Source organism: Aquarana catesbeiana, linkage group LG09 (genome assembly GCF_042186555.1).
Source record: "Aquarana catesbeiana isolate 2022-GZ linkage group LG09, ASM4218655v1, whole genome shotgun sequence".
Classification (NCBI taxonomy): Eukaryota; Metazoa; Chordata; class Amphibia; order Anura; family Ranidae; genus Aquarana; species Aquarana catesbeiana.
In genome coordinates, this window is record NC_133332.1 from 161727094 (window position 1) to 161753651 (window position 26558).

The following is a 26558-nucleotide window of genomic DNA, read 5'->3' on the forward strand; positions in this document are numbered from 1 at the left end:
CTTTAGTTTTCTACTAACAGTGGCAGGGGGGAGCAGAGACACCTCACACAGACTCCCAAGATGACGGGGGGGGGGGGGATAGGGGAGAGCAGAGAGAAGAGCTGCGGATGACAGAGGCACGTAAACTGATCATGGTATCAGGGCTCAGCAGCCATGATAAACCGTGGTTAGTAAAGGGATGGTGAACCCGCGCAGTGGACATGTCCCCTAAAATGGGGACAGCTGAGATATATTAGAAATGATAGAAGGGTTTGGCGCTGTTCCTATTTAGTTTCCTACCTTCATATAGGTTACTAGATTAAAATAAATTCTTAGGTGCACCGTGCATATATCAAATATTAAATACAAATTAACAATATGAATTCCCAAGTATACCGTGCATGTGTCAATTAAATATTCTGTTGCAATATTGTGCAATCATAGGTGATACATAGACATAACTTAAATGCTTACATAGTAATATTGCTAGGGAGGGAAGAAAGGGGGGGGGGGAAGGGAGAAGGGAGTGAGATAGGGAGGTGGGGAGGGGTGTAGGAAATCTGTTCCTAAGGAAAATTACAATAACAAAATAAAGTGCAAATGTGCTGGTGCAATCCAAAAGGCAACAGTGACAAGATAAAAGTGCAAACGTGCTTCAAAATTCTTTAGTAAGTCTCTTGTGTCATATTCTTGTGCTGTGGTGATAATCCTTCACTTATAATATCTCTTTGCTCTAAAAGTGCAGCCACTCACCAGATCACTTCACCCCTGCGGGGGTAGTAGGCAGTTACAGTTTTATCGCCACTGTACAGCGATCGCTGGCGGGCTCAGGATCGTGGTATATCATATATAAAAAGAGAGGGAGTGCCCATAGCGTAAAATTGCTTTAAAAAAGTTTTATTACACAAAATGAAAGGGTACTCACACTTTTACGGTAAAAATCAAGCGAAATGGTGAAAACGTCAAAACCGTCATTAATATCCTTCAGCGCTGGTACAGGAGGTGATGTTTGGGAAGCACAGATTAGGCCACGCCCTACGCGTTTCGTCGTTAGGACGTCTACGGGAGCGTAGAAAGAGTGATATATAGGGCCAGGTAATATATGACTGTCACAGCAATAGTAGATTTAATCAATTGAATATACATATAATAGAATAAATATATAAAAAAATTAAAAAAAAAATTAAATAATTGATTAAAAGATTAGCCCTCCACAGTGGCTTAGTGGCAGCATTATACTATTTTATGTACTTCTGGGTCCTCATTTAGGCCTCCTGGAGCGAGACTACCAAGGGTAAAGATCCAGAAGGCTTCTCTTTTGCAAAGCCTCTGGTATCTCCTTCCTGTATCCAGCTCCCTTCCAATCAACTCAATCCCAAATACTTTCATGCCTGCGGGGTCCCCTTGATGGGCCTCTACAAAGTGTCGAGGGACTGGGTATTTGTCTCTTAAGTTTATGATACCGCATTTATGCTCACCAATTCTAACTCGCATTGGGCGTTGTGTACGGCCTACGTATAGACGCCCGCATGGACATACTATACCGTAGATCACATACTCTGTTCCACAGTTAATGAATTGCTTGATTAGGTGAATTCTCCCGTCTCTCCCTACTACAGTTTTTTTCCTATGCCACATGTACATGCATGTGCCACAGTTCTTAATACCGCATTTGTAGCAACCTTTTTGGTCAAAAATTGTTGCCCAGCTATTAGTTGGTTCATCAGTCCATCTCCTTCTAGCCTAAAGTCAGACGGTTTCTGTCTGACTTTGGCCTCTATCTATGCCTACGGCAAAATGGAGGCCACTGTTTACCATATTGAGTCATTCTCGTGCACCAAAGGGCGCACGGGATATGACATCACGACTGCACTTCCGCCCTGTGGACCGCAACCCGGAAGTAAAGTAGCGGCGTGCGTTTCACCAGGTCCTACGGGGCACAGGAACGTGCTACTGGCCAGGACCTGTCAGCAATGGAAGCCCACACAGTCACAGCCCCCACAGAGACAACGCACTCGAGCAGAGGAGATGCCATCTGATCCATACACCATAAGGTACATCCCTGATTTTAAACTCCTAAACAGTGTTCAGCGTTCTCTGTTATTAGTAATGTATTGATGAGAGGGGAGATGAGCAGATCTTCTGGGATGCCTTGGCTTGTCTATAGATAACCATTGGCATTATCCTTTCAGCCTACCTGTTATGGGATGTTTGTACTTCAGATCATACACATGCATATATAAAAATATTTGAGAAGAAACTTAAAACTTAAAAACTTAAAAACTCAAAAAACTTAAAAAACCTTAAAAAAACTTAAAAACTAAAGTTCAATTTTAATTTCAATTTTAAATTAATACTAGAGCTAGAATTAGGGACTAGAAATTATAACTATAACCCAAATTCTAGTATACACAACGAAATTCATTAACAATAATAATAATAATAATAAAAACCAATTAAATAAATAAATAAATAAATCAATATACTATGGCCCTTTAATAATGACAACCAAGCCAAGACCCACCCTCCCTAGAGGACCGCCCATCAATTAAGGGAGGAGCCCTAGAACCAACCCGACCAGTCTGGTTTAGTTTGACATGTGTATAAAAAGCCAGCATGAGACCAACACTACTAAGGCTCTGATGAAGAAGGGTAACCTTCGAAACGCGTTAGCCAGCAGTAGTCTGTATGCCTCCTTCCTGGGACCTGGAAAACTGCTACCACTGGAATAATTGCCTCTGTGCCATATACCATGCGATTTTTTTCTTCGACCTTTGTGAGTAGTTTTTATCTTGTTTTTAATTAATAAATCTGTCAAGGATAATGCACTAGGCTGGTGCGCTCTTTTTCTTCTTTTCATTTAACACTAGGACAATCCCATCCTTTGAGAGCAGCAAGGCCGAAATCCATAGTCCTTCTTGAACCCTCGGGACTTTTTAGCCAATACACCTGTGCGCAAGAGTATTTTTTGCTTCTTCTTTTGGAGCAGCGTATGTGTACCTGTTATTGAATTAGGGTCTGGAAGAGAAGAATACACACTTTTGTGGATCTTAGTTAGACGTTGTTGTAATTGTATCACATATGCAGTCAAACTATCACATTGCAATTGCATACTCTGTGGAAAGTATAAACCTAATCTAGGTGCATTCCCAAAAAGTATTTCGTATGGGGATAATCCTGTTTTTCCTGTTGGAGTGTACCTTATAGAGAATAAAGCCAGAGGCAGGCATTCTGGCCAAGGCTTGTTTAACTCTTGCATGGCTTTTTGTATTTTTAGCTTTATTGTCCCATTTACTCTCTCCACTGATCCTGAACTCTGTGGGTGGTAAGGGGTGTGAAAACTTTGTTGAACCCCTAACATGGTCATCACATTCTGCATGATTTCTCCTGTAAAGTGTGTCCCCCTATCTGATTCTATGGTTTCAGGAAGACCAAACCTAGGTATTAACTCAGTGATCAGTTTCTTGGCTGTGGCTTTTGCTGTAGCTGATTTTACTGGATAACTTTCGGGCCAACCTGAGAATAAATCGATACACACGAGGACAAATTCAAAGGGGCCGCTCTTAGGCATTTGTATGTAATCAATTTGCAGTCTCTGGAAGGGGTATTGGGCCTGGACCTGGTGTTTTCGTGGGGTTTTCACTTTCTGCCCTGGGTTATTCAGGAGACAGATTTGGCAGGCTGCACAGTAGTTTCTTGCAGTGCTACTGAATCCAGGGGCGAGCCATCCTTGGTTGACAATCCTATACATGGAATTGGAACTGACGTGTGTGGGTAGGTGACCTGCCGCTGCCATTGCTGGGTACAGAGAGGCAGGTAGGCATATTTTGCCTCCTTCCCTCCATACATTGTCAAGGTCTGGTGCTGCTCCCATCCTGACCCACTTATCTTTCTCGCTCTCCCCTGCTTGCTCCTGTAATTTACTCAGCTGCTGCCATGTTGGTTCTGGGATACTCACCTCTACCGCTGCTAAGGTCTCAGGGCTTCCTTCCCCTAGAGCTGCCTGTTTTGCAGTCAAATCTGCAAATGCATTTCCTTTTGCCTCAATTGTTTTTGCGCTCGTCTGTGCCGCTATCTTCATGATGGCCACTCGTTTAACCTTTTGAAGATTGTTCAGGACTCTCTTAATCCCTTCTCCATGTTTTACAGGTGTACCTGCTGCTGTCAGATAACCTCTAGCCCTCCATATGTGGCCATAATCGTGCGCTACACCATAAGCGTAGGCAGAGTCAGTGTAAATATTCCCTTCTCGTCCTTTTAAGTATTCTAGGGCTTGTTCTAAAGCTTTTAATTCTGCTTCCTGTGCTGACATGTGGGCTGGTAAAGGCTGTGCTTCAATCACCCGGGTATCAGTCACTACAGCATACCCTGTGTGATATTTACCTTTGTCATCAGCAAACCTGCTACCATCTATATACAAAGTGTACTCAGCGTTTAAAATTGGTGTATCTGTAACGTGTGGGAATCCCATTGTCTCCTGTTCCATGAGCTGAAAACAATCGTGTTCATCTACTTCTTTAAACAAAAGAGTGTCAGTGTCCTCATTTCTTTTCTCACTAGTACTATTAGTACTATCATTCCCCCTTGCCAAATCTGGTGACTGAAGAGGCAAAAAGGTGGCCAAATTTAAGGTTGTACAGCGCTGAAAAGTGACATTTGGAGGTAAGAGTAAAGTACACTGTAACCTTAATTGCCTAGCCATTGAAATGTGTTTGGGCTGTACCTGAGACAAGATTGCATGTATGTCATGTGTGGTATGCACTACGACTGGATTGTCTAGAACAATCTCTGATGACTTATCTATGATAATTGACACTGCAGCTACCGCCCGTACACAAGACGGTGAACCTCTAGATACTGGATCTAATGCTGCTGAAAAGTAAGCGACTGGTCTTTGTTTTACATGTGCCTGTGTCAGAACACCTGTGGCGTGTCCAGCGATCTCAGCAATGTACAGATTAAATATCTTGGTGTAATCTGGTATACCAATAGCCGGGGCAGAAATCAACAACTTTTTCAAAGTGACAAACGATTCATAAGCTACTTCTGTAAACATATACGGTACAATTTTCAAACAATTGTATAATGGCTGCATCAAAGCGCTAGCATGTGGTATCCACTGTCTACAATATGACACGATACCTAAAAACATACGCAATTGTTTGAAATTCCGTGGGGGTAACATTCCCTTTATCACTTGAACCCTCTCCTCAGTGAGATGTCTCGTACCCTGTGATATACAATGTCCCAAAAAGATAACTTTTTCATGACACACTTGCAACTTTTTCTTATTAACCTTGCAACCTTTTTCTGCCAAAAATCGCAACAAATTAAGGGTGGTGGCCAAACAAGTTTCCTTGTCAGGGCAGCATAACAATAAATCATCCACATATTGTAACAATACACAGGAATCTGGTGGTACCCATTCTCCCAACACCGTTTGCAATGCTTGCGAATACAAGGTAGGTGAATGTGCCATACCCTGAGGTAGGCGTGTCCAGGTTAGTTGCCGATTTTTGATTGAAAATGCGAACCAAAGTTGGCATTCTTCAGCAAGCGGGACGGAAAAGAAAGCGTTCGCTAAATCTATAACCGTAAAGTACATACTGGTTGATGGTATTTGTGACAGTAATGTATGTGGATTGGGTACTAAAGGTGTCATCGGGGCTAGTATTTTGTTGACCGCTCTAAGGTCTTGGACCATTCTATACTTAACCGGACTACCGGCTACTGATTTCTTTTTAACCGGGTACAAGGGAGTGTTTGCCGGTGATTTTACCTCTTTTAGAACTCCACTTTTTAAGAAGGATTGGACCTGCATTTCTATGGCCGCCTCTTGGGGTGCACTGAGTGGATACTGTTTTTGTTGGGGAAGCACTGCTCCTGGAATCAGCTGTAGGGTAACCGGAGGTATGGGCAAAAGTCCAACATCAGCTGGATGTTTCTCCCATAGTTCTCCTGGAAGGGACGACAAAATCTGATCTAAGTCTGAAGGAGGTGGGCCGGACAATTCCGATTCCTCCTCTAGGTATTGTATCAGGTTACACATCTCCATGTGTTCTTGATTATCCCCTATAGCTAAGGTGACAGTGCCATCTGGGTGATAGGTAATGTTAGCTCCTATTTTCTGCAAAATGTCAGCTCCTAACAAATTAGTGGGGGCTCCTCTGGATACCAGAAAGCGTGAAAGGAACATGTGGTTTCCTACTTTAACTTTCACAGGTTTTGTAAGCGGGGCGTCGGCTAAAATGCCATCATATCCAGTTATTAGTAAAGTGTCAGGTGATTTTTGGCCAGGGAGTAGTTCAGAATCAGAAAGTAACGAGCGTGAAGCTCCTGTATCAACTAAACAAGAGATTTTCTTATTACCAACCGTTATATTTGTCTTAAGCATTGTTGTTTTGGATTTTTCTAAAACCGGGGCGAGTCATGCTCGTGGACCATCTCCCTGCTGCCTGATATGACTATTTTTGTTGTCCCTGGGCTGGTTCCTTCTCTGATTAACTGGAGAATCAACACCTTCCTCTCCTTCATCCCTTATTCTTTTCCTACAGTTGCGTCTGATGTGACCAATCTTGTTACAGTAGTGACAGGTAAGGGGTTTGCGAAAGGAACCTCTACCTTGCTCTTGGGAACCCCCGAGTGCGTTGATAGCATGAGATTTCCTCCCTTTGGTTTCTGCTAAGTCCGCCTCTATGCCTTGCGCTTTTTGTAACAACGTCCCTCTCTCTAGTTGCCCTCCACTCTGGTGTGCAGGCTTTCAGTCTCTCACTTATCTGTGGAATTAATCCCTCCATAAATTGTCTATTGAAGGCTCGGATTGTGACTGGCAGGGCCAAGTCCAATCCCTCATCTGCCATCATACTTTCTATAGATAAGTAAAATTCCGATACAGTCTGTCCTGGCATTTGCTTCATGGGTGATATGGACCCCCTCTCCTGTTGTTTTGCCTGACAAAAAGCTTCTAATCTAGCAATAAAAGGGGCCCTTGAGTCTATATGTCTGACATGTCCTGCCTCCAGGTTGCCATCCCCATCAACTTGTCCTGCAGGTCTGTGTGGACCTATTTCTGTCATAAACTGGTTAAACAGGGTCAGAGTCATTTTGTGTCTGCATAGATCCTCCCCATCCTGCCAGGTCGCTTCATGTGTATTCATTAACTGTGTCACAAATCTACAGAAAGCAGCTGGCTTTGCCACCGGGTCTGGGGCGCTCTGTATTAATGCCATAAGGGTGTCTGCCGACCATGGTGCCCAAGTCCTTATTTGCATTCTACGAGTGACAGTAGGCGGGGCATTTGGATGGGCTGCTTGTCCAAATTCTGGATTGTTTACCTGAACAATGCGTGTATCAGTGCGTACAGGAGCTACAGTTTCTGGATGAGGTTTTTGTGCCCCACAATGCACACATTCTACTGCCCATTCTGGGTTTTGTGCTCCACAAACCTGACAAACCCATCCTCTCCCCTCAAGTACAGGATATATCTTGTGTGGTTTGCGTTCTACGTCAGTGTATGGGGGTGGGATGGCTGAGCTGGGAGCCTCGACATTTTTTGTTCTTCTATCTTTCATATCCCAACCATCACAATCTGGATTATATTTCCACCCCTCTTCTTTCGCTCTATTTGAGACCTTAATTAAGCATTGAACCTGACACATCCATTGCTTCTCTAACACCTCTCCTTGTCTGTCCCTTTTTATTTCACTCCATACATCCGGGTCTAAGCCCGCTGCTCCTTTCACCTTAAATTTACGAAGAACATCCTTTAAGTCCTGTGCTTCGGTTTTCCCATAAATGTCCTTAATTATCTGTGGCACCGTATAGTGCGCCACAATTCCCTGACGGGGTTTTGTGTTCCTCTGGCCCATTCTAACAGTCCTGCCTAGGTAGCGTGTGGGACACTTAGTGTACAATATAAAACACTTAGCTAAGTTACACTAGTTCCTCGTTGCCTTCCTCCTAGGGTGCTAGAATACTAAAAATCTCTCCGGAATGAGATTTCTGAAATCGAATTACTTTATATGCTAGCCCAATAACAAATAATTACTTTATATGCTAGCCCAATAACAAACCAGAATGCGGCTACAACATATACAAAAATGCGGCTACAACATATACAAGCATTCCTTTAAGTGGCCAGGTATCCGACTAGATCTCCGGACTTTATGGAGACCTTATTCCCTCCCCGTATCTGGGATCCCTCTCATGCACTCTTATCCCTGCTTTATGGAGCAGACAGGGCTTATACTCTCAACCCGTCTATGGTTTATGAACTAAATTGAATATCAAACTTAAGCGTCAGACCCCCAGGAAGGGCGCATTCCGTTGCTCATTGGGATGATATTCTTTCAATTCATACCAACCTTGGCAAGGCTCATTCACTTTCTCAACAAGACAGACAAACAAACAAACAAATAATTCCAGCAATATAAACCAAAATATGCAGTAATTCTAGACTCACCACTATAGAGGCTGGTGTTTTAAAACCAGGAGAACCGTAACTGACAGAACGGATAGGCACAAATCAGGGGAGCACAGAATATAAGAAAAATAAAGCGTTTCTTACCTGGCCAGGTTTTTGATCTGTGGTTCCTGGAATGCCTATTCCTTTTTGTTCCCTCAGCCGCGTTCGTCCACCTCTTGTAGTATCATCGGTGAGTCCCTGTTCGGGCGCCAAAATGTTAGGGGCAACTCTTAAATAATGCCCTGTACAAGTATTGAAAGCGGTCTTCCATTCGTCTCCTGCTTTGATCCTAATGAGATTGTAGGCAGAACGAAGGGCCAGTTTGTTAAAGATCTTTGATCCTTGAAATCTTTTAAAACTTTAGTTTTCTACTAACAGTGGCAGGGGGGAGCAGAGACACCTCACACAGACTCCCAAGATGACGGGGGGGGGGGATAGGGGAGAGCAGAGAGAAGAGCTGCGGATGACAGAGGCACGTAAACTGATCATGGTATCAGGGCTCAGCAGCCATGATAAACCGTGGTTAGTTTACAAAGAGGAGGGCAGAAACAGGCAGGTTCAGCCAGGTTTTTTATAGCTTCCAGAGTGGCAGGTTAGACAACACAAGCACTGTGCTTTTTAACCTGCTATAAGGAAACAAGATCTCTCTTTTTTTTAGGGTTACAACCACTTTAAGGCACACAGATTGTGATAACACCTTCTTTGTTTTGCTTTTGTTAGGGGCAACTCTTAAATAAGTTGCTTTAAGTTTATATTGCTTTGTCAAATTATTGCTTCTATAAGAATAATGACACGGAGTCAGATTAGTCTGTGTCACAGTCCGGAGCAAGAGAGAACTGCACCCTTTTACTTCTTTCAAAGGCCTTTTATAGGCAGCTCTACAAGCAGTAATCTTATCGGCATTACCAAATGAGGTTAAGGTACAAAGAGTTTCTTATCAGCGAACATGTAATGATTATTCAGCAGTTCCAAATTCCATCTAGATACAGATTGATACGTACACAGAAGAGAAAAGCACAAACAATTTAAATAGAACAATTGATACGTACACAGGTAAGAAAGGAGCACAAACAATTTAAATAGAACAATTGATACGTACACAATTTAAGTGGAACTCTAAGTCATTATTTCAACCCTATCACTTTCCTTGTTTGTCCACCTCTGGACATATGTGGCTAAATTCAGACAGAGAACTGTAGGTGTCCTGGCAAAGTAGACCACATTCTTTTCTTTCAGGGACCAAAGACCCCTTGTCATTTTTGATCAATGCTTTATTTCAACACATGCATTAGAACAATTAGAAAGGGGAAATTGTTCTGGTTTGTTACAGCAGGTACCGTATATACTCGAGTATAAGTCGAGTTTTTCAGCACATTTTTTCGTGCTGAAAGTGCCCCTCTCGACATATACTCGAGTCAAGCACTTTTCTGCAGCAAAAAATTTCATTTTCTGAACCGACTTCGGGGCCCCGTATCTCAGGGCCACTTAGTGCTAGGAACTCCAAATTTGGTGTGCAAACCCAGTGGAACTGGTACCATAACACAACCAGATGGCGTTCCTAGCACCAAGTGGCCCCGAGATACGGGGCCCCAAAGCCGGTTCGGAAAATGTCATTCTCTGCTACAGAAAAGTGCTTGACATTTTCTGAACTGATTTTTGGGGCCCTGTATTTCAGGGCCACTTAGTGCTAGGAACCCCAGCTTTGGATATTGTATGGTGCTAGTTCCACTGGGTTTGCACACAAAATTTGGGGTTCTTAGCACTAAGTGGCTCCAAGATACGGGGCCCCAAATTCGGTCAACTGTGTCCATCTGCAGCAATGTCATTTTGGGACCCTTTGGGTTCAGAGACCCCAAATTTTGGCTGCAGCTAGGGGGCATCTAGGAACCCTTAACTACCGAGTTTGAAGTTCGGGGGACCTGTGGCTGCAAATGGGCACAGTGAGGCATGCAAATGGGCACAGTGAGGCTGCAAATGGGCATTGTTGACCCTCTTTTCCACTTACAGTAGCTGTGCATTTCTCACCCTCGTCTTATACTTGGGTCAATAAGTTTTCCCATTTTTTTGTGGTAAATTAGGGCCTCGACTTATACTCGGAATGACTTATACTCGAGTATATAAGGTACATGAGATTATAAGGCAGGTACATTAGCTTAAATAATGAGTTACATCCCACATTGGGTAGGCACAAAATACATCATAAATAAAATAACCAAAAAGAAAAATACAATTCGTCCAGAAGCTAGAAGGTTAACCATCTCCTAAACACAATTTTACCATAAATTGACGTAAGTTGACACCTATTTTGTATTAGTCTGCCAATGCCTGATAGAGATCAAAAAATGAAATTCTACTTTGAAAATTTGAGGAAGTTTAGGCAACCACTGTCATGTCACTTGGAATATTTTGAAATATGAATAGTTCAGGAGTTAAAAAAAAAAGTGTGTTGTAAATTAGCAGAGCATATTTGAACTATGAAATAAGCTGTATACTGGAAACAAAATTGTTCCTTAACAAGACGGTGGCTAGATGCCCCCTAATACATTAAGCTCCTAATACATGAGGGCATAGGTTTTGCAACTAAATAACTCCAACACATAGGGTTAGGAGTTTGGGGAATACTAAGAGGAGTCACAAGGCTCCTTATAGTTCTGGACACATGAAACTATCTTTTCTTTCTCTTGTTGGGTAGTCTACACAGTTAAATAGTAGAATGCCATTGCCCACATATAAAACAGACCCTTATTTACCTCAGATAAAAATGTTTTGATCACACGACAAAGTGCGAAAATTATACAAAAGGGTACATTCCAGTGTGCCTGGGGCAGTGAAATATCTAGTAAACAATCAAACTCAGGAGTATGAGTCAATAGTCAGCATAAAGTGTCAGGATCAATTGTTAAAGTCAATAATGTAAATGAATTCCAGTACGGAGGCTGGTGCATTGATATGGGCATGCATATAGCATCGCTCATAGGAATGAGCATAGATGCGCACATGTGTGCATGCGCAGAAATGCATGCACACGGGAGCGTGTCCACAGTTTCTGGCATCAGACAGGCTATTTAAAGGCTGGCATTTAAGGACTGGCCTGCGCTCCTGCCTGACTTCTCAAGCCTGCATCTCTTGCTGAAAGTTCTGCTTTCAACCCCTGCTGCCACTCGTGTTCCTCCTGTCCCTGGGCACCATCTGTTCCACCTTCAGTGGGGGCCTGGGCTGGAGATACAAGACAATCTCATCAATTTAGTCTCCTACCAGGTATGTGACAATAGTCAGCATCAGGAGTCAATAATTATCATCAGCTATCAGAGTAAATAGTCAGCATCACACGTTACATCACACATGATGAGTTCCTATTACTTCCTTCCATAAAGACAGAATGTCTATTTTTTAAGACCAAGTTTTTATCAATAGTATTCAATAAAACATTGTATTTTAGGTTTATTATGATCCTTGAGGTGCCTATAAGTATACTTCCACGTTCCTAGGACTGCACACCTGCTGCAGCCTTTATGGGGGAAGAAATTGTAGCACCGAAATCTTAAAATTGGAGTATCCAAAACACACATGAACCAAGGGGCCATCTTAGTCAATCAAGCACAACTTGTAATTGGGTGGTCTGACCCTTTATCGTATTCCATTATTTCTTGCAGTTTATTTCAATCCATTCAATATAGAAAAAAAAAATACTTTACAAGTAATAGTTATCTATGGCAGGTGACAGCTGTATGGCATTTGTATTTATAGCTCGAAGAAAGACTATAGAGTACATCTCTTTGACTGATCCTATAGACTCTGCACCTGCAGTGAATTTTCTTTGAATTGCTATGGAGTCATTTAACCCAGTGTCCTTATGTTGCCCCTCAACAGGAAGAATCTGCTTTAGTGGTTACAAAAAAAGAGTTTTATAAAACAATGCTGGAAAGAAGAGATGCTAATTTTCTCTGAGACTACAGAACTGCCAGCCAGTGGAGGATGAAGACAATTATGCCTCAGGATGATTTCTCTACAGACCTGCATATACTTTAACACTTGACATTAGGGCAAGAAAGAAAAAGATTAACCCAGCTCACAGCAGAAGATCATTGTGCTACTTCAGGACTCAGGAGGAGCAAGGAAAGACAAATGAGTGCTAATGGAGTTGCATAACTATACAAACCCTTGTAGAGTTTGTTTGTAAAAGCATTGAGCTGTGAAGGACAGGTGTAAAAGATGGCAAACAGCTTGACTGTACTTGGTACCCTCTGGGCACTGCTGTCATTTCTCTCAGCAGCCACAAGCTGTACAAGCTTTTTCATGCCCTACTGGCTCTATGGCTTCCAAATGGGAAAACCGGTTTCATTCAGCACTTTTCGCAGGTGCACCTACCCAGTTCAAATGGACGAAAGGAACATGGTGATGTTGGAAGAGTGTGGAAGATATGCCAGCTTTAGTTCCATCCCCAGCTTATCCTGGCAGATCTGCACCCTGGTGACTGGTATTGGCTGTGCTTTACTGCTCGTAGTGTCCATAGCTTCTGTATTAGGCTGCTGTATTGGTGATCTTATTTCCAGAATGACTGGGAGGTTTTATGGTGCTATACAATTCATTGGAGGTAAGACTTGTGAAATGTTTTGTATAATTAAAGCCTATTAAAATGTTTGTCCTGTAGCTATGACACAGTTATCTTTCATTGTTCTGGTGGCTATAAATTGATGATAGATAAAAAGAAGATTGGTTGATAATATATTTAGTGTATGTAAAGGCAAAAGATTTTTTTGTTTTGAATAGAGCATGGAAAGTTTAACGCCTCGGACAAATATTTATTGCAGTCTGTGTCCTTGGTGGGGAGATTCACTCCTTTAAATGACCTTGTGACCATTGTCACTGAGACAGAAAGTGAGAAAAAAAATCTTAAATATTAGAGTTGTCATGAGGGCAAGAGGGGGAATTTTCCAAATGGGGACAACAATTCCAGTAACAACTGTTCAAGATAGAACTGCTCATCACATTAGGGAAATTTTCTCCTACACTCTTACTTCCGGTTGCCTCTCCAAACGAAGGAAATTAAGGAAAATCTCCCCAGCAGCAACCAGAGAAAAAAATCTACTGATAGGGGCTTTAACCCTTACCTTCCCTACCTTAATCTAAAACAAGAAATAAAGTTTTGCACTTACATGCGCTTCAAAACAAACCTGCTACAAACTTAGTATGTGATGAACAATGCATAATCATGGATCATTTTCTGTGAAAAATAAGTCATTAGCACACCAACAAGCTTGTTTCAAAGAACAAAGCTCTACGTTATTGCATGATCACATAGAAAGTCAGCATTTCCTGAATGTGCAGGGACCTTCCACCAGGTATGTGTCACACTAATCCCCAGTGGATACAAAGAGATAATACTCCACACAGCCCTACCTTCCCACTGTGCTGTGCTAAGTGCAACCTACAGCAAAACTCCCCAGGAGTTATATGGATTTTTTTCTTCTCCTAAGTGCAACACAACAGCCCTGGTCGGGTTGTTTTTACACTGGAAAACAAATAAATATTTCCTAAACTTATAGACATTATATTATTATTATTATTTCTGTTTGTGACTCCGTGGGGAAGATATAGCCTTACTTCTTTTCCTTGTACAAGAAATGGGGGGGGGAGGGGGTGGTGTATAACGAGTGAGGCATTGGTATTAACAATCTGAGTTTGTTGAGAGAACTCTGCATAATCCCTTTGTGAGGTTTTCAAAGAGTATTTCACATTAAGGAACAACCACTGTCTGTCCAAATGTTCCGGGTGTGGTCAATAATGATAGACCATTAAATGTTAATATCCTCTCTAATACTAATGATTTATTAAAAGGGTTATTTACTGAATGAGTCACTTTTTATTCTGGGTAAAAAGAATCTTTATTTGTTTACAACATTCATTTATCTTTAGAAATGTACTTTTTATTTTCCTCTTCACTTGTTTGAGGTTTTTATTAACAAAGTTTAACTTCACCAAAAAATTTCTTTAGTAATTAGTCCCAAATGCCTGAATGTTATAATCTGCTTGACAAAAACAAGTATTATTTCAACCACTTCAGCCCCGGAAGAATTTTCCCCCTTTCTGACCAGAGCGTTTTTTTGCGATTCGGCACTGCGTCGCTTTAACCGACAATTGCGCGGTCGTGCGACTTGGCTCCCAAACAAAACTAACGTCCTTTTTTTCCCACAAATAGAGCTTTCTTTTGGTGGTATTTGATCACCTCTGCGGTTTTTATTTTTTGCGCTATAAACAAAAAAAATAGCGACAATTTTGAAAAAAACGCATTATTTTTTACTTTTTGCGATAATAAATATCCCCAAAAAATAATTAAAAAACATTTTTTTCCTCAGTTTAGGCCGATCTACATTCTTCTACATATTTTTGTTAAAAAAAAAATCGCAATAAGCGTTTATTGATTGGTTTGCGCAAAAGTTATAGCGTCTACAAAATAGGGGATAGTTTTATGGCATTTTTATTAATCATTTTTTTTTTTACTAGTAATGGCGGCGATCAGCGATTTTTTTATTGTGACTGCTACATTATGGCGGACACGTCGGACATTTTTGACACATTTTTGGGACCATTGTCATTTATATAGCAATCAGTGCTATAAAAATGCACTGATTCCTGTGTAAATGACACTGGCAGTGAAGGGGTTAACCACTAGGGGGCGGGGAGGGGTTAAGTCAGTACTAGGGAGTGTTTTCTAACTGTAGAGGAATGGGCTAGCTGTGACACAACACTGATCTCTGCTCCCGATGACAGGGAGCAGAGATCCAGTGACACTGTCACTAGGCAGAACGGGGAGATGCTGTTTACATCAGCATCTCCCCGTTCGTCCTCTCCGTGAGGCGATTGCAGGTATCCCCGCGGCGATCTAGTCCACGCGACCCGTCTCACGGAGCTCCCGGCCGGCGCGCACGCAATGGCACGGTGGGAAATTCAATGGGACTTACCTGTACGCCCATTTGCCCAGCCGTTCCATTTTGCCGACGTACATCGGCGTGCGCCGGTTGGGAAGTGGTTAAAGTTGACATGAATTTAAGCCTCATGCACACAGATATTTAGATGCTTAAAAGTACTCAGACATAAAATTCCCATGCCCATGGAGCAACAGGTAGTGTGCACAGCCAGCCCTACAAGGAAGGCAGCCTTACATGATACCTGGGAATGCACATATGGCCAATGTTTCCAAACGCTGAATATGCTATAGGTGCAGGTGCATCAGGGTTTATACCAGTATAGCCATGTTCAGACATCCATATACCTGTACATGCCACCTGTGGCTTCCCAGGCGCTGGAAAGCGATGGAAATTTTATGCTTGAGCACTTTTGAGCCTCTAAATGTGTATAGTCACAGGGTATATTTTTATACATTGCCTTTTAATTGGGTTATTAGGACAGAACTGTGAAATTAGAATATGGAAATGTTCAGCTATATGACTGTAGTAAATAAAAGTTGACATAAAAAACAGAAGTAGTAAGGATTCATTCACAAGGGTGTATCTGTGGAAGGGCTGTGTTTGCCTGTGTGTGATGCATCCATCAGTGTGCAGACGGTCCAGTTCATGTCTATTGGGATGCAGTTGCTGCACAGACACAGCCACTGGTCCAAATTTGACAGTTGTGTAGGTGTGGGTGCACGTCCACAAAAGCAAACAGCGGGATTGATTTACTAAAACTGGAGAGTGCAAAATCGCTGTGTGTAGAAACCAATTAGCTTCAGTTTTTTTTTTTTTTTTATATCAAAGCCTATTTAGACAAGCTGAAGTTAGAAACTGATTGGATACCATGCACAGATGCATCAACTTGGGACCATCAGCTGTGTCTGTGCAGCTGCTGAGTCACAATAAAATGAATGGGACTGCCTGCACATAGATGCACAAAACTTTTGTACATCCTATAAAGACATATCTGGCCCTTCGCACAAACATATGCTTAGATAGACCTGCGTGAATGAGTCCTAAGCTTTGTATGCAGAAAGGTAATAAATGTGAGTTTTAAAGCATAATAGCAGGCACCGCCCGACATTTACACATTTACCTCTGGCTTGCTAAAATTCCTGTACATTGTACCTTAGGATCCCTCAAAAACCTGTATGAAAATCCTACTTTTTTAGAGAGTCAGAAGGCATACACCCACTGCCTGCAAGTTCATGTGACTGCCATAGAAATGTTTTAAGGTGTGTTTAAGCACTGTGTTTAAGCATTGCTTTTCTCTATATCAGGATGCCAGAAACTGCTGTTGGAAAACTACCATGGCACTAAGCAATGATAATTGAATTTATGTTAAATTCACGGTAACTTCAAATACAATGCACTGTATTCCCCTTTTAGGGCCTATTCACACTCTCAATCACACTTGTGCCTGCTGTATTTCTGGTAATGCATCACATTGCAATGCATGGCAATATGTTAATACAAGACAATACAATGAATGGACCCTTACAGAGATCTACCAGACTTGTACACCAGGTCTGTGGGCTTTTGGGATAGGAAGATCCCAAATTTTGATAAAAATTCACCACTGATTTTGCATTCTTAAAATACATTTAGTATACTAGGTCTAAGTCACATTCTTAAAGCCCAAATAAACTTTCAGTTTAAGTTAGCTAGATGCATTTCAAGGGAAACAAAACAAAAGGTGCACAAACTATTACAGTTAGTTTTCTCACAGAAAGTCATATCCTGAGTAGAAAAGCCTGTGTCCTGCCAGCATGCTGCAGAGTGGGACCCTTGCTGTCTGTAGGGAAGAAATTATCTCTACAAAGAGGTTTGACACCCTCTGCTGAACATGAGCCAACTGCAAAGCTATAAGTCTGGCACAGTAGGGGACACATTGCACCTTTGAAATGAGACTACAGCTTTCTGGAGCTGCTGGCAGAGGACAGGCTTTTTTAACTCTGGCTGCTTAAGAAAGAAAACTGCAAAACATTGAACATATTCTTTTTTTTTTTTTTTATGCATCTGGAATTTATTAACTGATTTAAAGCCTTGATGCCGGCTCCTCCCGGCCCTTTAAGGGGTTTAAGATGCCAGGAGGAGCAGCAGGGTTTATGATCATGTAACCACATTTAGCCATCTGTAACTGTGCTGGAAGTGTGCTCTCGGCACAGTTGTTTTTGCAATATTGCACGCAAGTATGCAGCCGCTTGGCGCCAAGGCCCACCCGCCGAGAGGCTGCATATTTGTGTGCTGTCAGCACTAAGAGGTTCAACTGGACTTCAAGCAGTGGCAACAAACACAATAGCTGAACACCAAAACTGAATGCCAGAAAGTTTTCATAATTAGGATAAAAGGGGGGAACCTAAAAACTTTTGAACATTTTTCTCTGTCCATATATAAATGTGTTTTTAGGTGAATTGGAAGAATTCGGTCTAAACTCAGCAACAGTTCTGTGGCCTTATTAATCTTTGCTTGAGGTGACATCAATTGTTCAGCCTGACTAACCTGCCTAGTATTCTATTTCTACAATTGCGTGGCATTTCCTGGAATAAAAAATTCTAATATTAAATGTTTTCCTTTTTTTTTTTTTTGCTTTGTTTCCACTAAATGAAATATTTGTTGTTTCTCAAGTGCCAAATATGCCTCGAAAAGAGCATTTTGCATAGATGTAGCTGTGTAATTGGTTGTAATGAATATTGCAGATTGCTGTGTAGCTCACACTGAGTAAACAAACATGCTCTTTTTTCCTTATGTGATTCTCTGTAGGACTCCTCATTAGCTCCGGATGTGCCCTGTATCCACTGGGGTGGAACAGCCCTGAAATCCAACAGGCATGTGGCAACGCATCCAGTCAGTTCCAATTAGGTAACAAGTGACTCACAATCACCAATCGTGGCCTGTGAAAGTGTGTATACGAGGAGCACTAGCTGTGCATCAGAGTAAAACTCATTATAGCTGAGAGGGATTGAAATCAATACAGCCGACTTTCCATTTGTACAGTACAAGATACACAGAATATTTACATGGCTTCAATATGTAATTAACTCATCCCCTGCTGATCACTAACAGACTTTTTAGTATTACAGTGTCAGGAACAATGCATCAGCTAATACTACAGTATCCCATAGCAACCAAGAAATTTGTTTTTGTCAGCAGTGTACTTAAGGCTGAACCCCAGCCTTACCTTCAGTCTTGCACAGAGAAAATTTGCAGGTGCTGTTTTTTTAAGCCATAAGGCCAAGAGAAGGAAAGGGAGGGAGGGGGGGGGCAGAGAAGCTTTTCTTGGTACCAGCAAAAGCGTAACAGTCACATAAAATCAACAAAAGTCTTTATTATATCATATGAAAGAACATACAATTACAGTACAATAAGAGCAAGGGTAAAAGTAACCCACTGAGGAGGCTTAACTGTAACTATAATGTTTTTACCAAGACTATAAAGCACAACACATAGTTTAGTTGGTATGTACAGTTAGCATACTCATACTCAACATGTTTCGCAGTTGGAACCACTTCCTCAGGAGTTCAAAAATGGGGGGACAGTAATCCTACAAAGATAGAATATAGATATACAAATATACAGTGAATAAAATGTATATAGACACTTGTATATTGACAGCTGTAGAAAACACAGAGATGCTCCAGGGGCTTCTATTTTCTGCATACATTTCACTCATCCCAGGCCTTGACCTTGTGCTTAGGCTTCTCAATCAGCAGCCATTCTAAATAAATGTAATTATTTATAATTGATAATTACCACCATTAGCACTTGGTATGTATGGAATATCTGTCCATCTCACTATGCTATTTTAGAAAGTTTTCTTTTGTATTTCTTACTACCATACTATATATGACACCAAATTAATATTGTTATTTTACTCACATAGCCTTTGGTGGTTTTCTTTGCTTGCTCCCACACTCTCCTGTGGGGGAACTTTCTGTGACCTTCAGTTCACTGGGTTTTACATCTACGGTGCATCTGATATCCAGGGTGAGCATTTTGGTCTTTACTACAGCTGTCAAAATTGCATTAACAAGCAGCTATATACATTTTATTAACTGTATATTTGTAGCCTGATTATTTTATTTAGGACTTTTTGCTTTATTGGTCTTACCAGTAATGCATTTACTGTCTTATGGTGTCTCTACTCTTGATGAAGGAGCAACTGAGACACCATTGGATAACAGCATTGTCCATCTTGGGAGAGGGTATTGTTAAGCTGGAAACACGCTGTCAGTTTTTTTCATTCAGCCTAACAGATTCCTGCATCCACACAAGTTATATGGATGCAGGAATCCACTCCCTCCCCCAGGACTCCTTGTTAGAATACATTTGAATAAGGTTTTCCAACAGTTCCGTTTGACAAAAGACAATCTAACAAATTCCTGCATTCACACAAGTAACATGGATGCAGGAATCCCCCCCACTGGAACTTCCCTCTGTCAAAATACACTGATCAGCCCTGCAACTGATTGGCTGAAAGCTGCTGATTGAACAAGGTTTTCCAGCTGTCTCGTTTTAATAATTGGCTTCTGTTGAACCAGGATGGCAACATACAGATCAAAATTAATCTGGTCCCTGCTGAACTGTACTAGAAGATTTAGATGGACTCCGCTAACAAATTAAAGCCAACCTGCAGTTTACACCTTTTAAGCAGTTACAGCAACAGTTTCTTTCCCTTTGGGATAAAGGTTCCTCATAAAAATGCTGGCCATTGTAAAGGCCCCTGATGGTGGTAAATGGTTACTTTCAGCCCTCTAACTGACACGTTTGCTTGACAGTTTGGTCTGTTTTTCGAAACTGAAAAATAACAAACTTATTGGCTGGACCACCAGATGAAAATAAAAGAAATAAAGCCTAACAAAAGAAAAATAATGCAATCATAACATCTACAATCGGTAAACTACAATATAATACATTTTTATTTTTGGGTTTAATACAGCTTTAAACTCCAGAACAGGCAGGTTCTGTGTAATGAAAATAGTAATTAGGAGCTGCAGATTATTGCTGATGGGAAGTAGACACTATTACCAAGGAGATTTCAGCTCCAGGCCCATCATCTCACTTGCTGCTCTGGGGCATAGCATTTCTTATCTAGCTCAGCACAAAGCTCCCGAATCTTACCATAAATGTAATTTGCTGGCAGGCTGAAAGTGAAAGACAGGATGGTGGTGCATTCGAAACAAAATAATTTCTAAAGCCCCCTATGCTATTCTAATGTTGCCCCCACCCCACCCAGTGTGGTCCTTTCACATATTTGATATTGGAGTTCCTAAGCAGTTAAGAGGAAAATGCCCCCCCACAACCCCATCTAGCTATATATGACTTTTAGCACCATTTCTACTACTGCTCAGTATCTGTGTACCTGGAAGATCTGCTGTATCATGTAGTTCACATTAGTATGAAGTTGCATTTGAACGCAAGCAAAACCTTTTTATTTTTATTTGGGAGAAAATATGCTGAGTTCAACCTACCACCTCTCTTTTGGTGACCTATGATATCCTGGTGTGCCGCTCAGGCTCTTTGTGGAGTGTATATGGTCATTTTGCAACTGCTGGGAGTACCAGTAAGGGATGGAGCTCATCCTGGCTCCTGCTGTAGCTCAAAGGAAAAGGGAAGAGGTAATTCCTGAAGCCGCACATCCGTCTCGTCCTGTGGTTAGTGTCAGAGTGGCAACCTCAGCCTGGGCTCCAACCAGGCCATGCCCCCAATCTGTTTCGCTTCACCCCTCTGAGAATAATCATGGGGATGCCCATGTGGCTTCAGGGATTACCTCCTCCCCTTTCCCTTGACCTTCCTTTTGGTGTCGGTGAACATAGCAGGCAGATCTCCTTCCATTGTCTCGAGAAGTGCTTGTGATTTGAACTTAGTTCCTTTTTCCAGAATGCAACCCCTGTACATTTCCATAGAAAAATCCATTAGGGGCTGGTGATAACATAATGTCTATCTTTTGCATATCAGTAAAAAAAACCTTGGTTTTGAGATAACACTATTACAAAAAGACATTGCGGCTGATTTACTAAAGGCAAATATGCTGTTCACTTTGCAACGGAAGTTTTCCCAGAGCTCAGTGATTGAAGAGAAGCTCTGCTGACGTCCATCATCCGATCATGTGCAAGCAAAAATGCTGTTTTTAATTTTGTATCTTACTTATATTTGCATGTGATTAGGTATTCTTTGCATAGTGAATATTTACCACATTCCCTTCGGTTTAGGGAAAACTCTCTTGCAAAGTGCAACTTCCCTTGCAAAGTGAACATTATGTGTACAATTTTAAATCACAGTATATTTGCTCTGTAAATGATGTATGAAATGAAAATTTCTCAACTGGATATATAGCACATTGCCTTTGCCTATTCTAAAAAAGGAAAAAAGAATAGGTGATTCAAGCATCAAAATGATGCAGAGCAGAGAACATAAATATTATAATATATGCAAGCAATGAAGTGGAAGGGAAGCTTAGGTAAAGTAGAAGGCTATATTACACAACATTAAAAATTAATTCTTGCATTTACCACCCGGGTACATTATTCCTGTCCTCTATAAGACATTAAACTTCATCTGCATAATTACTAAAGAGTCTGGAACACCCTGGACACTGTCAATGATTCCCTTAGGGCTGGTACATTAATGTAATTCCAAGCTCAAACTGTTCTTGGCCATGCAAAAGTCCCTAGGTTAGTTGTAAAACAAATTAAGAAATATTAACTCATTCAGAAGCCGAGAATCAATCTCCAATTTATCTGTAGAGATAAACCAAATCAAAGACAAAACTTTTCAAGCAGTGCAACCCATTGTGACTTTTAATCTGAAAGCACTAGTGTCATTTTAGCTTGAGCTATTGAATTTTGTAAACAACAGGTTTATAGCAAAGTGAGAACCTGAAAAAATGAGACAATGAGCTTACTTGTCTCATATATTCTGTCAAGCCTGTTTACCTGATTGGTTAGTGAGCCAATGTATTTATTATAAAATGTAACACATTTATTTTGTCTTATGTTCCAGGCACCTGCAAGCTTGGCTGGGCATATTATTGTACAGGAGGTGGAGCAGCAGTTGCTATGCTCATCTGCACATGGCTGTCATGTTTTGCTGGAAAGAAGAACAAGCCATCCCTATACTGACAATATACAGAGATTGATGGATTGCTGGTCATTACTTACTTACTCTGTACACCTAGCAGCAAAAGTTATTAGTTATTTAAACTAACTTATTAAAGTACCCCAACTGACGTGTATGACTACCCATAACTTTTTTTCAGTTTTGGATAGAGAAGCAAAGGGTTGAAATCCCTTCTAGTGTGTTTTTTGCTGTCTGGCTCCTGTTGGGGAGATTTTTCTTCACATCCTGTCATGAAGATGAGCCAGGAAGTGAGTGAAAGTCTCTAAAACGTAAGGGAAAATCCCCTCTTAAGCTGGCCAAAGATGGATCGTAATTTATGTGTTCTGATAGCAGGGGAGTCTTCCCACTGTCAGAATACTATAGTAAAGCATCCTCCAATGTGTGGATGGGGGAATTGTTTCAGTTTTTTTGTTCAGTCCGCTGGCTGAACGAAAAACAAACTGAACCAGGTATGACCAGCTTTAGACGGTTATACCCACTGGAAGATTTTTTCTCTATTGCTTTTCTGGGAACTGTAAAATTGTAGACTTCACATTTTCTCTTGATTGGGTTGATTCCCCCAGTGGGTCACAAACAGTAACATAATTATAGAGGTTCTAATCCTTCCCCCTCTACCCAAAATTAGAAAAAAGTTTTTGGCTTTAAATACACCTTACATTTTTTTGTTGCCCTGTGCCAAGCAAACCAGTTCCTCCTTTATGTCCCCTGCTCCAGATATTCTATTGCAGGGTAGGTTTTATTCCAAGGTATTGCTCCAGCAGTATACTAACAGTTCTATTTCAGACACTTTGTTTTTGACATTATGTGATCTAATCTTGAGATCTGGGTATAATTCGAGATTGTCTGGCAGAAGATGACTTAAAGACCACACAATTTGGATAAAATCGTATGAATTGCCAACATACTGTAACTTTTTTTGCACCATCTACTCAGTACAATAGGAGCTTAAAAGAGGTTAGAAAGTATCATTTTACTGGTGATTCTGCTGCTGATGGCACCCCAGCTGGGGACAAATCAACGAAACACAACTGTCACCTATGGTTGCTGCTCCCTCACTGGCTGAAAGAATCTCAATTTCTAGGGAAGAAAAGCAAATTGAGAATTGTACTGTTACTGTGAGCAGCAAGAAGTTGAGGTGAATTTGCTTGCAATAGAAGAGAGACATTCAAATAAGGCTCAACAGTAGGAAGCCATACCTTAGTTATCATTAGTGGAATGGTCAGTTCTTATGTCTTTTACTGTGAGTGAAGAAAGAACTACTGTATTTGGTGATATTTATTATACATAGAAACATATATGTGAGATCTAGAAGCACACAGACAGAATAACGAGTTAATGCGTTCAAAACCACACTTTCCTATCATCCAAAATTCTTACTAGTGATTAGAGTACTGTTTGGCCGTACGATTTTTTAAAAGAAATATAACCTAAGGCTTTCCTTAGCCTGGCAAATCATTTATTGACAATGACTTATGGCGAGATCTCCCCCTGTCCTTAATTTCATAATTTATACCTCAGAAAATATGGATGGCTGTGTACTAAATTCATTACTAAAGCCTTGCCGTGCTGAGAGGGACATTACATCCTCTATGGAAAGTTGTCCTCCAGAGTACCTGATCCACCAATGACTCTCAGTTCTGTTCTTAAAGCATCCTTCTGACAATGCCTTCATAGATAGCCATCTACATCAAACATTATTTCCATCTTTTGCTGGTTGAGGACAAATCCAGAATTGCAGGCTGTTGCTGCCTCAACTACATATTTGAATAAATGAACACATGTAACACTTTGGCATTATAACAGTTGCTTTAACTTTTATCTCCGCAAACAATTACTAAGAGCATGGGGTCTAACTAAATGCCTGTTGGGCTGCACATTCGTATTTAGGCACAGTAATTGGCTGCTATATTAAGAAAACTCAGGGAAGGCTATACAAATGGAGGTGCAATGGGGTTGATTTAATAAAACTGAAGAGTGCAAAATCTGGTGCTGCTGTGTATGGTAGACAATCAGCTTCTATCTTCAGCTTGTTCAATTAAGCTTTGACAAAAAAAAATCTGGAAGCCGATTGGTTTTTATGCAGAGCTGCACCAGATTTTGATTTGCACTGTCCGGTTTTATTAAATCAACCCCAATGTCTATTTGGCTGCATATCTATTTCTGTGACTTTAATTGTGCTTTAATATTATTATTATTAATAAACAGGATTTATATAGCGCCAACAGTTTGCGCAGCACTTTACAACATGAGGGCAGACAGTACACTTACAATACAGATCAATACAGGAGGAATCAGAGGGCTCTGCTCTTTAGAGCTTACAATCTATTCTAGAGGATCAGAATTTAGTTTCATTATTTTTTTCAATTAATAATTATAGTAGTAACTGCTAAGAATAAAATGCATGTAGAAGCTTTTTAACTTAATTGATTAGGTGGTGCATTGTGGATTTGTGCTTCCAAATGTTTACTTTATTTATTTCAGGGGAGCAAGGTTATCTGACTGCACACATGCTTGTACTCTTCCCAAGCACATTGTACACTATTTGTACTCACTGATAGCAGACATTGACATAAATCTGCTAAAAAAAAAGTGCCTGGCAGTAAAGGCTGGCAATCTGTTCCTGTGTAACAAAGGGAAAATGCAATCCCTATGTGCTGACAATATGAAAAAAGCAATGAAAAATGTCAAATATATCACACACAATAAACATACCCAAATGCTATTAAAACTATACATAAACACCAGCAACAAATACTGTATATATATATTAGTACCATTGTGCTTGAAAAAGATAATACAAGAAACATGTACAAATGTAAAAGTTTCCAAATGAATTATAATCAGGTTAAATAAAGTATTATACTGTATACTCATGTCATGACAATAAATTGCAATTAAGCCATTAATGTGACTCATTATATACATAAATTATTAAATATAAATACGTACTTGTACAAACTGTCACCACAGAAGCAATATATGTGCCACCAAAACAACGATTCTGTTGTTAGGATGTTTGTAGAGCTCAATACAAATCACATCTTGGATGTCATGATTATTATCCTTTTTACCTTTTTCAGTGATATATAAACCTAAAGGAGTTGCATTAAGAATAAATGCAAGGCTCCAGACCCACAGCTAGACACATAGTTCAAATATATACACTCACCGGCCACTGTATTAGGTACACCTTGATAGTACCTGGTTGGACCCCCTTTTGCCTTCAGAACTGACCTAATTCTTCGTGTCATAGATTCAACAAGGTGTTGGAGACATTCCTCAGAGATTTTGGTCTATATTGACATGATAACATCACGCAGTTGCTGCACATTCATGATATGAATCTCCCGTTCTACCACATCCCAAAAGGTGCTCTATTGGATTGAGATCTGGTGTCTGTGGAGGCCATTGGAGTACAATGAACCCATTATCATGTTCCAGAAACCAGTGGTGAGATGATTTGAGCTTTGTGACTTGGTGCAATTATCCTGCTGGAAGTAGCCATCAGAAGATGTGTACACTGTAGTCATAAAGGGATGGACATGGTCAGAAACAATATTCAGGTAGGCCGTGGCTTTTAAATGATGCTCAGTTGGTAGTAAGGGGCCCAAAGCGTGCCAAGAAAATATCCCCCACACCATTACACCACCACCAGCCTGAACCGTTAATCCAAGGCAGGACGGATCCATGCTTTCATGTTGTTTACGCCAAATTCTAACCCTACCATCTGAATGTTGCAGCTGAAATCAAGACTCATCAGACCGGACAACATTTTTCCATTTCTCTATTGTCCACTTTTGGTGAGCCTGTGCGAATTGTAGCCTAAGTTTCCTGTTCTTAGCTGACAGGAGTGGCCTTCTGCTGCTGTAGCCCATCTGCTTCAAGGTTTGATTTGTTGTGCATTCAGAGATGGTATTCTGCATACCTTGGTTGTAACAAGTGGTTATTTTAGTTACTATTGCCTTTCTATCATCTCAAATCAGTCTGCCCATTCTTCTCTGACATCAACAAGGCATTTTCGTCCCAAAAACTGCAGCTCACTG

The 26558-nt window shown here is 40.9% G+C and overlaps 1 protein-coding gene across 1 annotated transcript in view; it reads left to right on the plus strand.

Moving 5' to 3' along the window:
- Positions 1-24373, plus strand: part of LHFPL1 (LHFPL tetraspan subfamily member 1) — a 38772-nt gene extending 14399 nt beyond the window's left edge. The window contains exons 2-4 of the mRNA XM_073599346.1: positions 12314-13037; positions 18160-18258; positions 22399-24373. Coding sequence (XP_073455447.1) covers positions 12656-13037; positions 18160-18258; positions 22399-22517 — 600 coding nt within the window. The 5' untranslated portion in view covers positions 12314-12655 and the 3' untranslated portion in view covers positions 22518-24373. The remainder of the gene's footprint in view (positions 1-12313; positions 13038-18159; positions 18259-22398) is intronic.
- The last annotated feature ends 2185 nt before the right edge of the window (positions 24374-26558 follow it).